The sequence below is a fragment of the Gigantopelta aegis genome, chromosome 6 (assembly GCF_016097555.1).
Source record: "Gigantopelta aegis isolate Gae_Host chromosome 6, Gae_host_genome, whole genome shotgun sequence".
In the NCBI taxonomy this organism is placed as follows: Eukaryota; Metazoa; Mollusca; class Gastropoda; order Neomphalida; family Peltospiridae; genus Gigantopelta; species Gigantopelta aegis.
Genome location: NC_054704.1, coordinates 54,158,423 through 54,172,209, shown reverse-complemented (window position 1 = coordinate 54,172,209; position 13,787 = coordinate 54,158,423). Strand labels below are relative to the sequence as shown.

The window sequence follows — 13,787 nt, the reverse complement described above, 5'->3', positions numbered from 1 at the left end:
CATTACTGAAATGAATGTGGCCGAGAACCAAACAGTTAATGCTTGCCTGGGCATTGCAAATGAATGTGGCCGAGAACCAAACAGTTAATGCTTGCCTGGGCATTACTGAAATGAATGTGGCCGAGAACCAAACAGTTAATGCTTGCCTGGGCATTACTGAAATGAATGTGGCCGAGAACCAAACAGTTAATGCTTGCCTGGGCATTACTGAAATGAATGTGGCCGAGAACCAAACAGTTAATGCTTGCCTGGGCATTACTGAAATGAATGTGGCCGAGAACCAAACAGTTAATGCTTGCCTGGGCATTACTGAAATGAATGTGGCCGAGAACCAAACAGTTAATGCTTGCCTGGGCATTACTGAAATGAATGTGGCCGAGAACCAAACAGTTAATGCTTGCCTGGGCATTACTGAAATGAATGTGGCCGAGAACCAAACAGTTAATGCTTGCCTGGGCATTACTGAAATGAATGTGGCCGAGAACCAAACAGTTAATGCTTGCCTGGGCATTACTGAAATGAATGTGGCCGAGAACCAAACAGTTAATGCTTGCCTGGGCATTACTGAAATGAATGTGGCCGAGAACCAAACAGTTAATGCTTGCCTGGGCATTACTGAAATGAATGTGGCCGAGAACCAAACAGTTAATGCTTGCCTGGGCATTACTGAAATGAATGTGGCCGAGAACCAAACAGTTAATGCTTGCCTGGGCATTACTGAAATGAATGTGGCCGAGAACCAAACAGTTAATGCTTGCCTGGGCATTACTGAAATGAATGTGGCCGAGAACCAAACAGTTAATGCTTGCCTGGGCATTACTGAAATGAATGTGGCCGAGAACCAAACAGTTAATGCTTGCCTGGGCATTACTGAAATGAATGTGGCCGAGAACCAAACAGTTAATGCTTGCCTGGGCATTACTGAAATGAATGTGGCCGAGAACCAAACAGTTAATGCTTGCCTGGGCATTACTGAAATGAATGTGGCCGAGAACCAAACAGTTAATGCTTGCCTGGGCATTACTGAAATGAATGTGGCCGAGAACCAAACAGTTAAACTGCAAATGAATGTGGCCGAGAACCAAACAGTTAATGCTTGCCTGGGCATACTGAAATACGAGAGTTAATGCTTGCCTGCATTACTGAAATGAATGTGGCCGAGAACCAAACAGTTAATGCTTGCCTGGGCATTACTGAAATGAATGTGGCCGGAACCAAACATGCTTGCCTGGGCTGAAATGAATGTGGCCGAGAACCAAACAGTTAATGCTTGCCTGGGCATTACTGAAATGAATGTGGCCGAGAACCAAACAGTTAATGCTTGCCTGGGCATTGCTGAAATGAATGTGGCCGAGAACCAAACAGTTAATGCTTGCCTGGGTATTACTGAAATGAATGTGGCCGAGAACCAAACAGTTAATGCTTGCCTGGGCATTACTGAAATGAATGTGGCCGAGAACCAAACAGTTAATGCTTGCCTGGGCATTACTGAAATGAATGTGGCCGAGAACCAAACAGTTAATGCTTGCCTGGGCATTACTGAAATGAATGTGGCCGAGAACCAAACAGTTAATGCTTGCCTGGGCTGCAAATGAAATGAATGTGGCCGAGAACCAAACAGTTAATGCTTGCCTGGGCATTACTGAAATGAATGTGGCCGAGAACCAAACAGTTAATGCTTGCCTGGGCATTACTGAAATGAATGTGGCCGAGAACCAAACAGTTAATGCTTGCCTGGGCATTACTGAAATGAATGTGGCCGAGAACCAAACAGTTAATGCTTGCCTGGGCATTACTGAAATGAATGTGGCCGAGAACCAAACAGTTAATGCTTGCCTGGGCATTACAAATGAATGTGGCCGAGAACCAAACAGTTAATGCTTGCCTGGGCATTACTGAAATGAATGTGGCCGAGAACCAAACAGTTAATGCTTGCCTGGGCATTACTGAAATGAATGTGGCCGAGAACCAAACAGTTAATGCTTGCCTGGGCATTACTGAAATGAATGTGGCCGAGAACCAAACAGTTAATGCTTGCCTGGGCATTACTGAAATGAATGTGGCCGAGAACCAAATAGTTAATGCTTGCCTGGGCATTACTGAAATGAATGTGGCCGAGAACCAAACAGTTAATGCTTGCCTGGGCACTGCAAATGAATGTGGCCGAGAACCAAACAGTTAATGCTTGCCTGGGTATTACTGAAATGAATGTGGCCGAGAACCAAACAGTTAATGCTTGCCTGGGCATTACTGAAATGAATGTGGCCGAGAACCAAACAGTTAATGCTTGCCTGGGCATTACTGAAATGAATGTGGCCGAGAACCAAACAGTTAATGCTTGCCTGGGCATTACTGAAATGAATGTGGCCGAGAACCAAACAGTTAATGCTTGCCTGGGCATTACTGAAATGAATGTGGCCGAGAACCAAACAGTTAATGCTTGCCTGGGCATTACTGAAATGAATGTGGCCGAGAACCAAACAGTTAATGCTTGCCTGGGCACTGCAAATGAATGTGGCCGAGAACCAAACAGTTAATGCTTGCCTGGGCATTACTGAAATGAATGTGGCCGAGAACCAAACAGTTAATGCTTGCCTGGGCATTACTGAAATGAATGTGGCCGAGAACCAAACAGTTAATGCTTGCCTGGGCACTGCAAATGAATGTGGCTGAGAACCAGAGCTTCTAGAATTTTTATAAAATCAAGTAACCATGGGGTCGGTCATTTTTTTTAATTTACTAGCTATGGTTAAAAATTCACTAGCCCTACTTTACTTTAAAAGTAATAGAGCTTAAAAACACTAACATTGGGGGCTTGGGGTGAGGGCAGGATATTCATATTTACAAAATAGACTTGATTGCAGCATTTGACCCAAAAAAATTCACTAGGCGTCGGGTATGGCAATAGTAGTTATTTACTAGCTCAACATTGAATATCACTAGCCATGGGAGTGGGGCTACCATAATCTAGAAGCCCTGTGCAAACGGAATGACATTCAGTGATGTTTGGCCTCTGAAAGTGCCATTTTTCTGGTTAAATTAGGGCCTGTTCTAAACAAATTACTGCATTTGTTTTTTGGATTACAATTAGTATTGTGCGTAGAATGATGAAAATACATGGTGAAAATTTTTCAGGCTAGGTAATTTTGCCCCAATATGAAGGTTTTCTTCAACACTCCCCCTTCTTATACACTTACGTTTTCACTTTTCACCATTGGAACAAGCTTATGTCTGTAGGTGGGGTTTTTTTTTTTTGTACTTGGTAATTTCTTCTTGCCGGAACAATAGTTCAAGCATGTATCTTTAGCCATTAACTCGTCTTTGCAGGTAGAAGAAAACAGTTAATTGTGAATCCAAAGCAAGGATTTACAAATACCAATATAGGACATCATAAAAGATAAAAGCCACACCTATGTTTTCAGAATAACGAAACATACAGGTGTTAATGTAAATAATTAAAATTGGTCTAATATTTATAAATGAGACTCATTTAAAATATTTATAGATAAGTTGAGTTTTTGTTAGTTCCATAACAAAATGCCAAAAATGTCTGAATTAACCTATGATTTTATGATTTTAGTATGTTTTAGACAATGTTCATATTGACACAAACCATACCCAACTTTTTTCCGCAATGCCTCAAGATACTGAGCTGAAATTTTGTGTATATGTTTATCAGGTACTGTTGCAGATCAGTTTACCAATTTGCCACAGAGTTATGGCCCTTGAACTTAGGATATAAGAAAATTTGATTTCCACAATTTTTTTCTGCACAGCCTCAAGATATTGAGCTGAAATTTTGTGTATAGCTTTATTATGTATTGTTACAGATCAGGGGGTGGGACGTAGCCCAGTGGTATGGCGCTCGCTTGATGCGTGGTTGGTTTGGGATTGATCCCCGTCAGTGGACCCATTGTGCTATTTCTCGTTCCAGCCAGTGTGCCACAACTAGTATATAAATAGTATGTGCTGTCCTGTCTGTGGGATGGTGCATATAAAAGAGCCCTGGCTGCATTAGAAAAAATGTAGCGGGTTTCCTCTGATGACTACTTATCAGAATTAACAAATGTTTGACATCCAATAGCTGATGATTAATTGATCTTTTATATACACTATCCCACAGATAGGATGACACATGTCACAGCCTTTGATATACCAGTCGAGCAACACTGACTAGACTATAATCCACAAATAACATTTTAACAGGATCCATACACAACCAATACACTGGTGACAGGGTATACTGAAAATGAGCCCTGGCAAGTCTGCTTGTTACTGGTATGATTCCATCTGGTTTTATAATATGATACTGGATGAAAATTCCTATGAAGAAAGCAGACTTCAGTGGAATAAAGTCAATCAATGGTACAGACCTGTCTTGTTTGGCAGATTTCACTAGATGACATTAGCACCTAAATACATGTTAAAATATTCTGCAAGTGTGCTGTTACAAAAATACACTTTGGTGCATGGTTAATCTTCTGTGAGACCGACTTGACATTTTTACTTGTATTTCATGACAGGTCTGCATATTAAGTACATGTTGCAACAAAGCAGGTTTTTTGACATCTTTATTTTGAAGAGGGACGGGTTAATGCCAAATTTTATGATTGGGGGTGGGGGTGCGTTTTGATTCCTGTTGTTCAGAGATGCACTTTACTAGATTATGGGGTGATTAGGAGTGGGATCTAGTTCAGTCACTAAAGTGTTTCACTGAGGTACTTTTATTGTAGGCCCTCGGATATCACAGAAACGATGGCTTACGGTACCATGGCGGTAAAATCATGGAACCGAAATTGTTTCCTATGATTATTATATATTGAGTATGAATGAAAATAATATGTTTTAAAAACAGTTTCCAATGTCTTCCCGTAATCACATCGCACAGAACCTAAAAAGTGTGTCCCATGAAATTCGAAATGTTATGGCCTATTATTGTAGGATTGAAGCACCTCGATGGACCAATTCTCTTCTTGTTTTTGGTTTTTTGTCCTTCCTAACCATTGTTCCATGACTGGTTTCTCAAAGGTTGTGGTATGTACTATTCATTATGGGAAAATGCACATCAAATATCCATGTCAGAATTATCAAATGTTTGACATGCAATAGATAATGATTAATAAATCAGTGTACTCTAGTGGTGGTGTTAAACAAAACAAACTTTCATTTTTATAGAGTAGTTTTAAGAACAAGCATTAAAGCCGCACACCCTAGTTCCATCCAGCGAAAATAAATTATAATTTGGTTAATCTACAAACCTGTAACACACTTAGATCACGTTTTTATGAAATGGAATGAAAAAGCAGGTTTTATATCGATAAATACCATGGGAAACCCCATGTCCCAATTGCTTGAAATAATTTTGAAAGTTAGTATTCTGATGTCACCGGTAGATGTCGCTCGAAGCACAACAATGCCTACGTCACGACAAATTTCACAGACTTGGGGTGCGTTCGTTTCACCTCTCCTGTACATGTTTCAACTGTTCTGTCCTGGTTGTATCCCCTCTCCAGATATCGTAAAACAGCAAAATTATTGGTTTTAAGGGTTTGTAACGTTTTGTATTAGACACTTACTTGTCTGAACTTTATTGTTACTGAAAATGTTTACGAACTGTGAAGAAAAATCTCACAAATGAACAACAACAAATCGGATGTTGATTGCGCGAACCATGCACGAGAAAACAAACCGAACCAAAATGATAACGGTCACGTGATATACCACGTCTGTGACATTGAAATGGAAATATCCCCTCTAAAAATAGATTGGACCTCGCTTGCTTAACGTTTTTTTCTCGATAGCACGTCTTGTGAAAAAATGCAAAAAATAAATTTTGTGGTTTTACAAACATCAGGATTACCAAAAAGCACTTCAGGTGAATGGAAATGTGTATTCTAAATAATAAAATGTAAGTAAAGTGCAATTTTATTTGTGAAAAATGGGGTTTAATAGCGAAAAACAACGCCGTAATGGTTAACAAATAAACGTAACTAGGGTGTGTCCCTTTAAGTCACTGTGTTCATCTCCAGATGGCAGGGTTTGTCGTTAACATTTGCCCCATATTTTAGTAATTACATACATGGCCCATTTACTCCCTGTTTTTGTCTTACCTTTGTAAAGTAAAAAGGTGAAATATAGGTATTTCTTTTCTGGTTACAGTTGCAGGGCACAATATTTCATGAGAACCGTTGTTCTGTTCGCGTATCTGTTATACAACTTTAAAATCACGAGAACCGCCAATCGGTGAACAATAACATTCTAAAATTAAAAGTACCATATATCAGTAATGAAAGTGAAAATCAGTTTGTTTTTAAATACAATTGAACCACCAATGTAGCACAGAACCATAGTTTAAGTGCTTTAGGATTAGGTAGGCCTAACTTATTGGTTACGAGAACTATATTCACGTAACCGAACAATCGGTTACCTTTAGAAGTAAAATTCAGGTGAACTGATTTCTGGTTACCGTACCTAAGATTTTGCGCATTTAGCTCCATTTTTCAAACTGTAAATTCTTAATCAATGAAACTTGGTTTATAGTTGGACCTGTGGATGCTCATCACAATGCATTTCAAAAAGTAAAACAAATATTTAAAATTGAATTGAATTTTTTAAATTTTTTTAACATGCATTCAAATGAACATATGGATGCATCTGTATAAGTTTACATGGTAGGCGAGACATTTAATTCCACCGAATTCTAAATTTTGTTTTTGAGTGTATTTTTGTAAAGTTTTCAGTCTTCCATTAACAATGTGACCCTGGTATTGAATGTCAAGTAAAAATTATTCATCATATGATCATATAGGTAGCAACATTTATTTTTCTCTGAAGTAGTAGTGAAATAATAGAAGAATATTATGCAAGCTGAAATTGAGTTGCTACTTTAAGTTGGTCATGCTGGATTGGTATTAGGTTCACTTTATCTGTGGTGTCCTTATGGCACTTTTAATTTTTCACTACCACAGTTGTGCACTGTACTTGTATTTATTAAACTTGTCTAAACTGGACCCATTTTCTTACCTTCACAGGACAAAGCCGATATCCTACATCATTAAGTAGTTATTCTCTATATTTGTAATATAATATCAATGGCTGACAACTTGAACTGATTATGTCCAGAGTCATACTTTGTAGAAAAACAAGTTTTAATGGTTAAAAATGTCTGAAGAAATTATTTTGGATAAAAATATAATAAGACATGAGTGCAGGGTTCGAAACAGCCTGTGGCCAGATCGCTAAATGTGACCAATGTCCTATTTGGGCAACTTAAATATTTAAAAAATAATGGTGTTAGTCACCCAAATAATATTATCTTCTAAAGAGCTATAACATATGAGCCACTATTAATATTTGTATTCCACATTAAAATCTTGCTTGTGGTTCATTTACCATAATTTGCCAACATGCATTATTAATTTTTTTGAAGGGTGTGTAATAAAGAAAAATATGAAGTACACGTAGTGAACTACTCTCATTTTCACAGAGTGGACATGACCAGTTGTGGTTGTCAGATCTTGATATGTTTGATTAATTAGCTTTATGAGCCAGTAGAAATGACTGAACATTGCCAGGTATTTAAAAAATGTTCAGGGGCGGGACGTAGCCCAGTGGTAAAGCGCTTGCTTGATGTGCGGTCGGTCTAGGATCGATCCCTATCGGTGGGCTCATTGGGCCATTTCTCGTTCCAGCCAGTGCACCACAGCTGGTATATCAAAGATCCCTTGCTACTAATGGAAAAATGTAGCAGGCTTCCTTTCTATGACTGTCAAAATGACCATATGTTTGAAATCCAATAGCCAATGATTACTAAATCAATGTACTCTAGTGGTGTCGTTAAACAAAATAAACTTCTTGTTGACAATGTTCAGTATATGGAATCCAGTTTTAATAACACAAACTTCTTCTTGACAATGTTCAGTATTTGGAATCCAGTTTTGATAACACAATCATGATACCTAACGGCCTTAAACCCAATGAGGGGTGGGATCTACCTCGGTTGACAGAGTGCTCACCTGGTGTACTTTGATCCTAGGATCAAACCCACTGATTGGAGCCATTCTCTTAGTGAGTTTTTCCCAATCCCAACCAGTGCCCCATGACTGGTGTATACCACAGGTATCCCCAAACAGAAACCCCTAATACAAATACTATAGTTATTATATAATGTTACTATAACATCTGACGTTATTGTTTGGGGATACCTACCTGTATGGTGTATACGTCCTATCTGTGGGCAAGTGCATGTAAAAGATTCCTTGATATTCATAGAAAAATGTAGTAGGAAAGATTATATGTCAGAATTATTAAATGTTTGACACTCAATAGCCGGTGATTAAATAATCAGTGTGCTCTAGTTGTGTCTTTAAACAAAACAAACTTTACTTTAAAGCCAGTGCTTGGACATAATTGGGTCATCAAGACCAGTTATTTCGACTCAGGGTGAGGTTTACTACAAGCTTTTATGAGGGTTAGTTTTCCATTTTGCATCTTACCATGCTTGTCAACCAGGGAGTGTGGTGAAACTGTCACTGTATACATGCATGTACATGATGTACACGTAGACCCTTTGCATATATGTACATGTTTCCTGCCCGATATGTAAATGCCTGACTTGTATATGTACATACTACATTTCAAATCATAAACTGGGAATGTCCTAAATTTATTCTCACCCTTTGTAGCCATCTCTTTAGTGTAAGAGGGTGAAGCTCAGTGATAAAAATGAAATTGCATCCATGTCATTAATTATATCTTGATGTATATTTGTACATGTATGTATTGTGCAGGTAAATGCAAAGTTTATTTTGTCATTGTTCAAATGAGAGGTTAAAATTCAACTTCAAAGCTGGACTTATATTTTGAATGGCAGTCTGGTTCCCATTTAAATGAAAGTCATATGAATCCAGTCCACCTACCAATTTTCAATCCAGTCCACCATCCAGTTTTCAATCTAGTCCACCATCCAGTTTTCAATCCAGTCCACAATCCAGTTTTCAATGTAGTCCATCATCCAGTATTATATAAAAAAAATCCAAATAATTATTTTAATTTTAATTTTTGGCATCAAATAAGGAATTAATTAGTTGCTTAGTTAGTGTTCGACTAGTTTCTTAATAATTTCCACTAGCCCAGACAAACAATTCACTAGCCAGGACCGAGGGCTAGTGGATTTGTTGAACTCTGACTTACTCTGAGTATGTTGTTAAAAAATCCATCAAAAATGTAATTCTTATAATATTCATGCGATATCATATGAAAGATTGTGGGAATCCGAATAAAGTATTCTGTTAGAATCTGATGACAAATTAGGCTTGTAGAGTACTATTTTATAGAATATAAAACTAAGCTGAGTATCAATAATGGGTTATTAATAATATTAGTGAAAGAGTATTTAAAACAAAACAAGACTGAACTGTTTCCACAGTAGTCGGGGTTTCTGCCAGAGGGTAAAACGGGTATGGCGCCATACCCAAAATATTTGCAAATTTTTTGTTTTTAAGTTCACCTTTTGACAAAATGAATTACTCTTTATCATTACTGTATGATTTTGTTAATTATAACCCTAAACTTAACTAATTTTCTTGCTGGAGGAGGCCCCCCCCCCCCCCCCCCCCCCCCCCCCCCCCCCCACCCCCCCCCCCCCCCCCCCCCCCCCCCCCCCCCCCCCCTCTCACACTGTTGACAGTGGTTGCATTCAATTCCATAGCACCATACCCAAAAATTTCTTTCTAACAAACACTGGTAGTGCTAATTGTTACCACATTTCACTTATAAATTGAACGTGATAATTTGTGACGTTAATGCAAGTATAAAGCACAGAACAACTTTACACACTGTAAATGATTGGCATAGCTCATTGTTAGCATTGCTGAGTCTGTTTATCTCATGTTTATCTCATGTTCATCGACTTTGTTTGAAAGACATGTTAAAAGTAAGACAAGAAAATTAAATGCAAGCAATAGGTTTACAATACTTATGTTCTTTCGAGTGATACCACATCATAACATGTAAATGTATTGTAGGCCATTAGTATATTTACCTATCTTGAATGCTAATGTTTAACACTTTACTGGTATAATATCCGCCTGGTTCCCCCCCCCCCCCCCCAACCCTAACCCTAACTAAAAATAATTTTTAAAAGGGTGGGGGTGGGGGGTGGGGGGGAACCAGGCGGATATTATACCAGTAAAGTGTTAAACATTAGCATTCAAGATAGGTAAATATACTAATTTAAGTAATTATTTTCCTTTATTTTTTATAATGCATGGTATGGGGACACTTAAAAGTTATATCGGACAAGAGCTTAATTTAATGTTTATGTTATAGGAACCTATTGGAGTTTGCTGCATTGTAAGATGTTTTCGACTTGTAAAATTTTGTAACTAGTATTACATATTAAATATATTTTCTTGTTTAGAATACTAGTGTCTGTATATTTAAGGTGTGTATGATGGTCCTAATATTTGTAAGTAGCCCAAACTGAATTTGGTACGTTATCCCAATAATTTCATATGTATGAAAAAATATATATTTGGAAATAAAATTAAGTTTAACCTAGAACAATCAGAAACATGTTTAATATACAAACAGTTATATTTTATTTAGAAAATAAAAAAATAATACAGTCATTAAAAAGTCATCATCTTAACAACTGCCGAAAACTTGGGATAATCCTTTTAAGTAAAAATTGAATGAAAACAACACAAAATGACCTTTTGAATGACCTTGTACTTGTTTAATACAGGTGTCATGTTGCACATCTAATGTATGATTTTCTTACCCACTTGATTGAAGTAGCTAACTCATGTTTTATGATGACTGATGTCATAACTCACATTTGTTTCAGAATGCCAGGTTGCCATTTGTTAAAATGAACATTTTCAACTTTATATTTGTTGAAGCTGTTACATTTTTATGTCACTGGAGAATGGGAGCTATATTTTGGCATGTATGAGTCCAGAATAAACAAATCATAGTTTACAAATGTTTTGCTGTCAGTAAGTCAGCACGATAAAGAATCAGTAACTGCCATCAGGTATAAATATGGTCATTTCAATTTACGGGACAAAAAGTTATTTGTAACAGCCTCGGTAAACCTTGGACCTTATACCCCACCACCCAACATTTTGTTCCCTGTGTTTAAATTGCCTTATTTTTACCTCACAATGATAATTGATTATACACAATAAATATGGAATTTTTAATCAAAATATTTGTGTACTCTTAAATGGTAATTATGTACCCCTCTGCTCCTGATACACCCCTGCCAAAGTTTGATAATGATGGTAAAATTGCCATTTTAAAAGCAAAACCAAACCAATGTAACTGTCTGCAATAACCCACATATATATCCATTTATATATTCCTTGGCAATTAGTTAAATATTGGAAGCCTTTCGTCTAATTTGTCTAAATGAAGGGTTTTTTAAAATTTTGTTTCTTTTTCAATTTACAAAATTGTCTTATAGTCATCCCATGTGATTACAAACAGAAACATGGATTCCACAAAGTTGTATAATCAGTATGCATTAAAATAGCATTGTGTTGTTATTGTTACTGTCACCGAGTGTAACCATTAAAACAAATCTCTCGTTAATAAGTTGGGCAGTTGTGTCAGGTTCTTTACATTTACATTCATATGCATTTGTAGTGTGAGTAACCATTTATTTAAGGAAATAAGGTAATCCAATATCTTTAACCATTTCAGCTGCATGTGCCTGCACCGATTATTTGTGGCACACAGCAGCGCTGGTTTTCTGCCAAATGTTGTGATACGAAAATAGTCTGGATGCATGCCCACTCCAGCTGATCAGTTCACTGGTAAAGAGCACATGCGATTAATCTCACTGACTAAATGACTGACTGATGTGTCTTGTTTGCAAGCATTTGCGAGCCTATAACATTCACTTGTCCTGACTTACTGGCCTGGTCTGTTAAACCCAGGCTCTGGGGCCCCGTATGTGTCATAGAAGCATCAGCTGGCCTTGGGCCTGTTGTTATAGACTTTTATACTGTCATCTGTTGGGAGTAGCAGTGCAGATAAATTCATCAGGATCTGTCTGTGTGGCGGACATGAACATAGCATACGAACAGAACATGTACACACTACAGCTGATCTCCGTGTGTTGAGAGTTCACTTCTCCACTGTGTGATGTGTGCAGGAATAAAACCATCTGCTATAGGTACATGCAATAACACTACAGACTTCGCTGTAATGTGGGATACAGGGATGTGTGGACCAGTGCAAGTGCCCTGTAGCCAAAGCTGGTGTTTCTAATAATGTACTGGTGGGTATAACATACATTGTCAGTGCTACATGTATATTTGAGTAATATCTCAGTGTTTTAATCCTACTACTACTAGTTTGTACACAGTAAGTATGTACAGGAGGTGGTGTACATACTAGTGCAAATACCCTCTATCCAACACTGGTGTTCCTCATAATGTACATTGTACTTGTATTATTTTTGTGTTTTTGTTTTTGTATTTTGAACATTAAAACATACCCACATTGTTTCAGCCATATATAAATATTTACACCTTATTTGAATTCTACTATGCTACATATATACAGGTTTGTTTATAAGTACCTGTACACAAAGGAAGTGTTTGCCAGTGCAGATGGCCTGTAGTCAAAACAGGTGTTCTTCATAAAATACAGGTAGATGTCTGTATAAGATACAGCTTTTTCTGTCTAGTTTGTTGATGAAAACAAAGACCCACCCAGTTTTAGTGAGTGTAATTATACAGTATTTGAATCTTAATTACTATAATGTAATTTTGAACATTGTATTTGTAAGTACTTGTGTGTGTACCAATGCTTACAAATAAAATGTTTGCAGTGCAAATTCCATTTAGTCAAAGCTGATAAGTTTTTTTTTTAATGAAGTGCTATTAGATAAGAGATTTGTTCAGTTCTTTTCATGTATATTCTAACACAAATAAAAGTTGGTAAAGATGTACATCAGTAAATGGTATAAATATAGTGTGTGAATTCGAGTATTGCAGATACATGCACATGTATGTAAAGGGAAAAGGGATGTGTACCTGTATACTAATACTTATATTGGAGGTGCCTTTACTGTTGTAGCAAAATCTGGTGTTTTCAGTTATTTACTGGTAGATAAATACATTTATCCTGTAACGTGCCCATGATATCCATGTCATAAACCCATGTGATAATTTAGTTTATTAACCCGGTTAATAATGGTATGCAAATTTACACGGTCTCTACATAATGTTTTGCTGTGGATGGGTCATTTGTTTACCAGCCAACAAGACCTGTATACCTGAGCATAACGTTTTCAAAGATTTAGTTAAAATGCGTGACGTCAAACTAATTTGTGCTAATCGTGATGACATCATATTACCGATGGCGGTGACTTTAGTACTGTGATTTACTAAAAATTTAATTAATATGTTATTTTAGAAGTGTTATAGGATAAATAGAATTTGCTACTCATTTTTTTTAATATGTAAAATATCAACCTCGTCTAGTTAATCGGTATTTGTCTCGGCAGACAAATACTGATTAACATATACTCGGTTAATATTTTCCATATTAAAAAATACTCTTAACGAATCCTCTATGTGTATAGTATATCAAACATGCTTTTCTATTAGTATTGTTAAAAAACACAACCGAAACCCAAGCCTGATATATAAATAACTGTATAGTCTGTACTGGTAAATTCCGCCACAACACTACATTGTGCATACATGCACATGTGTATGTCAGAAACAGGAATGTGTAAACATTAGTGCCAGTAATGCTACAAGAATTAT

General features: G+C 37.1%; 1 protein-coding gene across 3 annotated transcripts in view; it reads left to right on the top strand.

The window, feature by feature from the left end:
- LOC121376479 (DCN1-like protein 4) overlaps positions 1–13,787 on the top strand; it is a 68,140-nt gene that overhangs the window by 23,928 nt on the left and 30,425 nt on the right. The window contains exon 1 of one of the 3 annotated variants that reach the window (XM_041504361.1): positions 11,798–12,289. The exons of the other annotated variants lie outside the window; for them this stretch is intronic. Coding sequence (XP_041360295.1) covers positions 12,282–12,289 — 8 coding nt within the window. The 5' untranslated portion in view covers positions 11,798–12,281. Of the gene's footprint in view, positions 1–11,797; positions 12,290–13,787 lie in introns of those variants that run through there. 3 annotated transcript variants of the gene reach the window in all.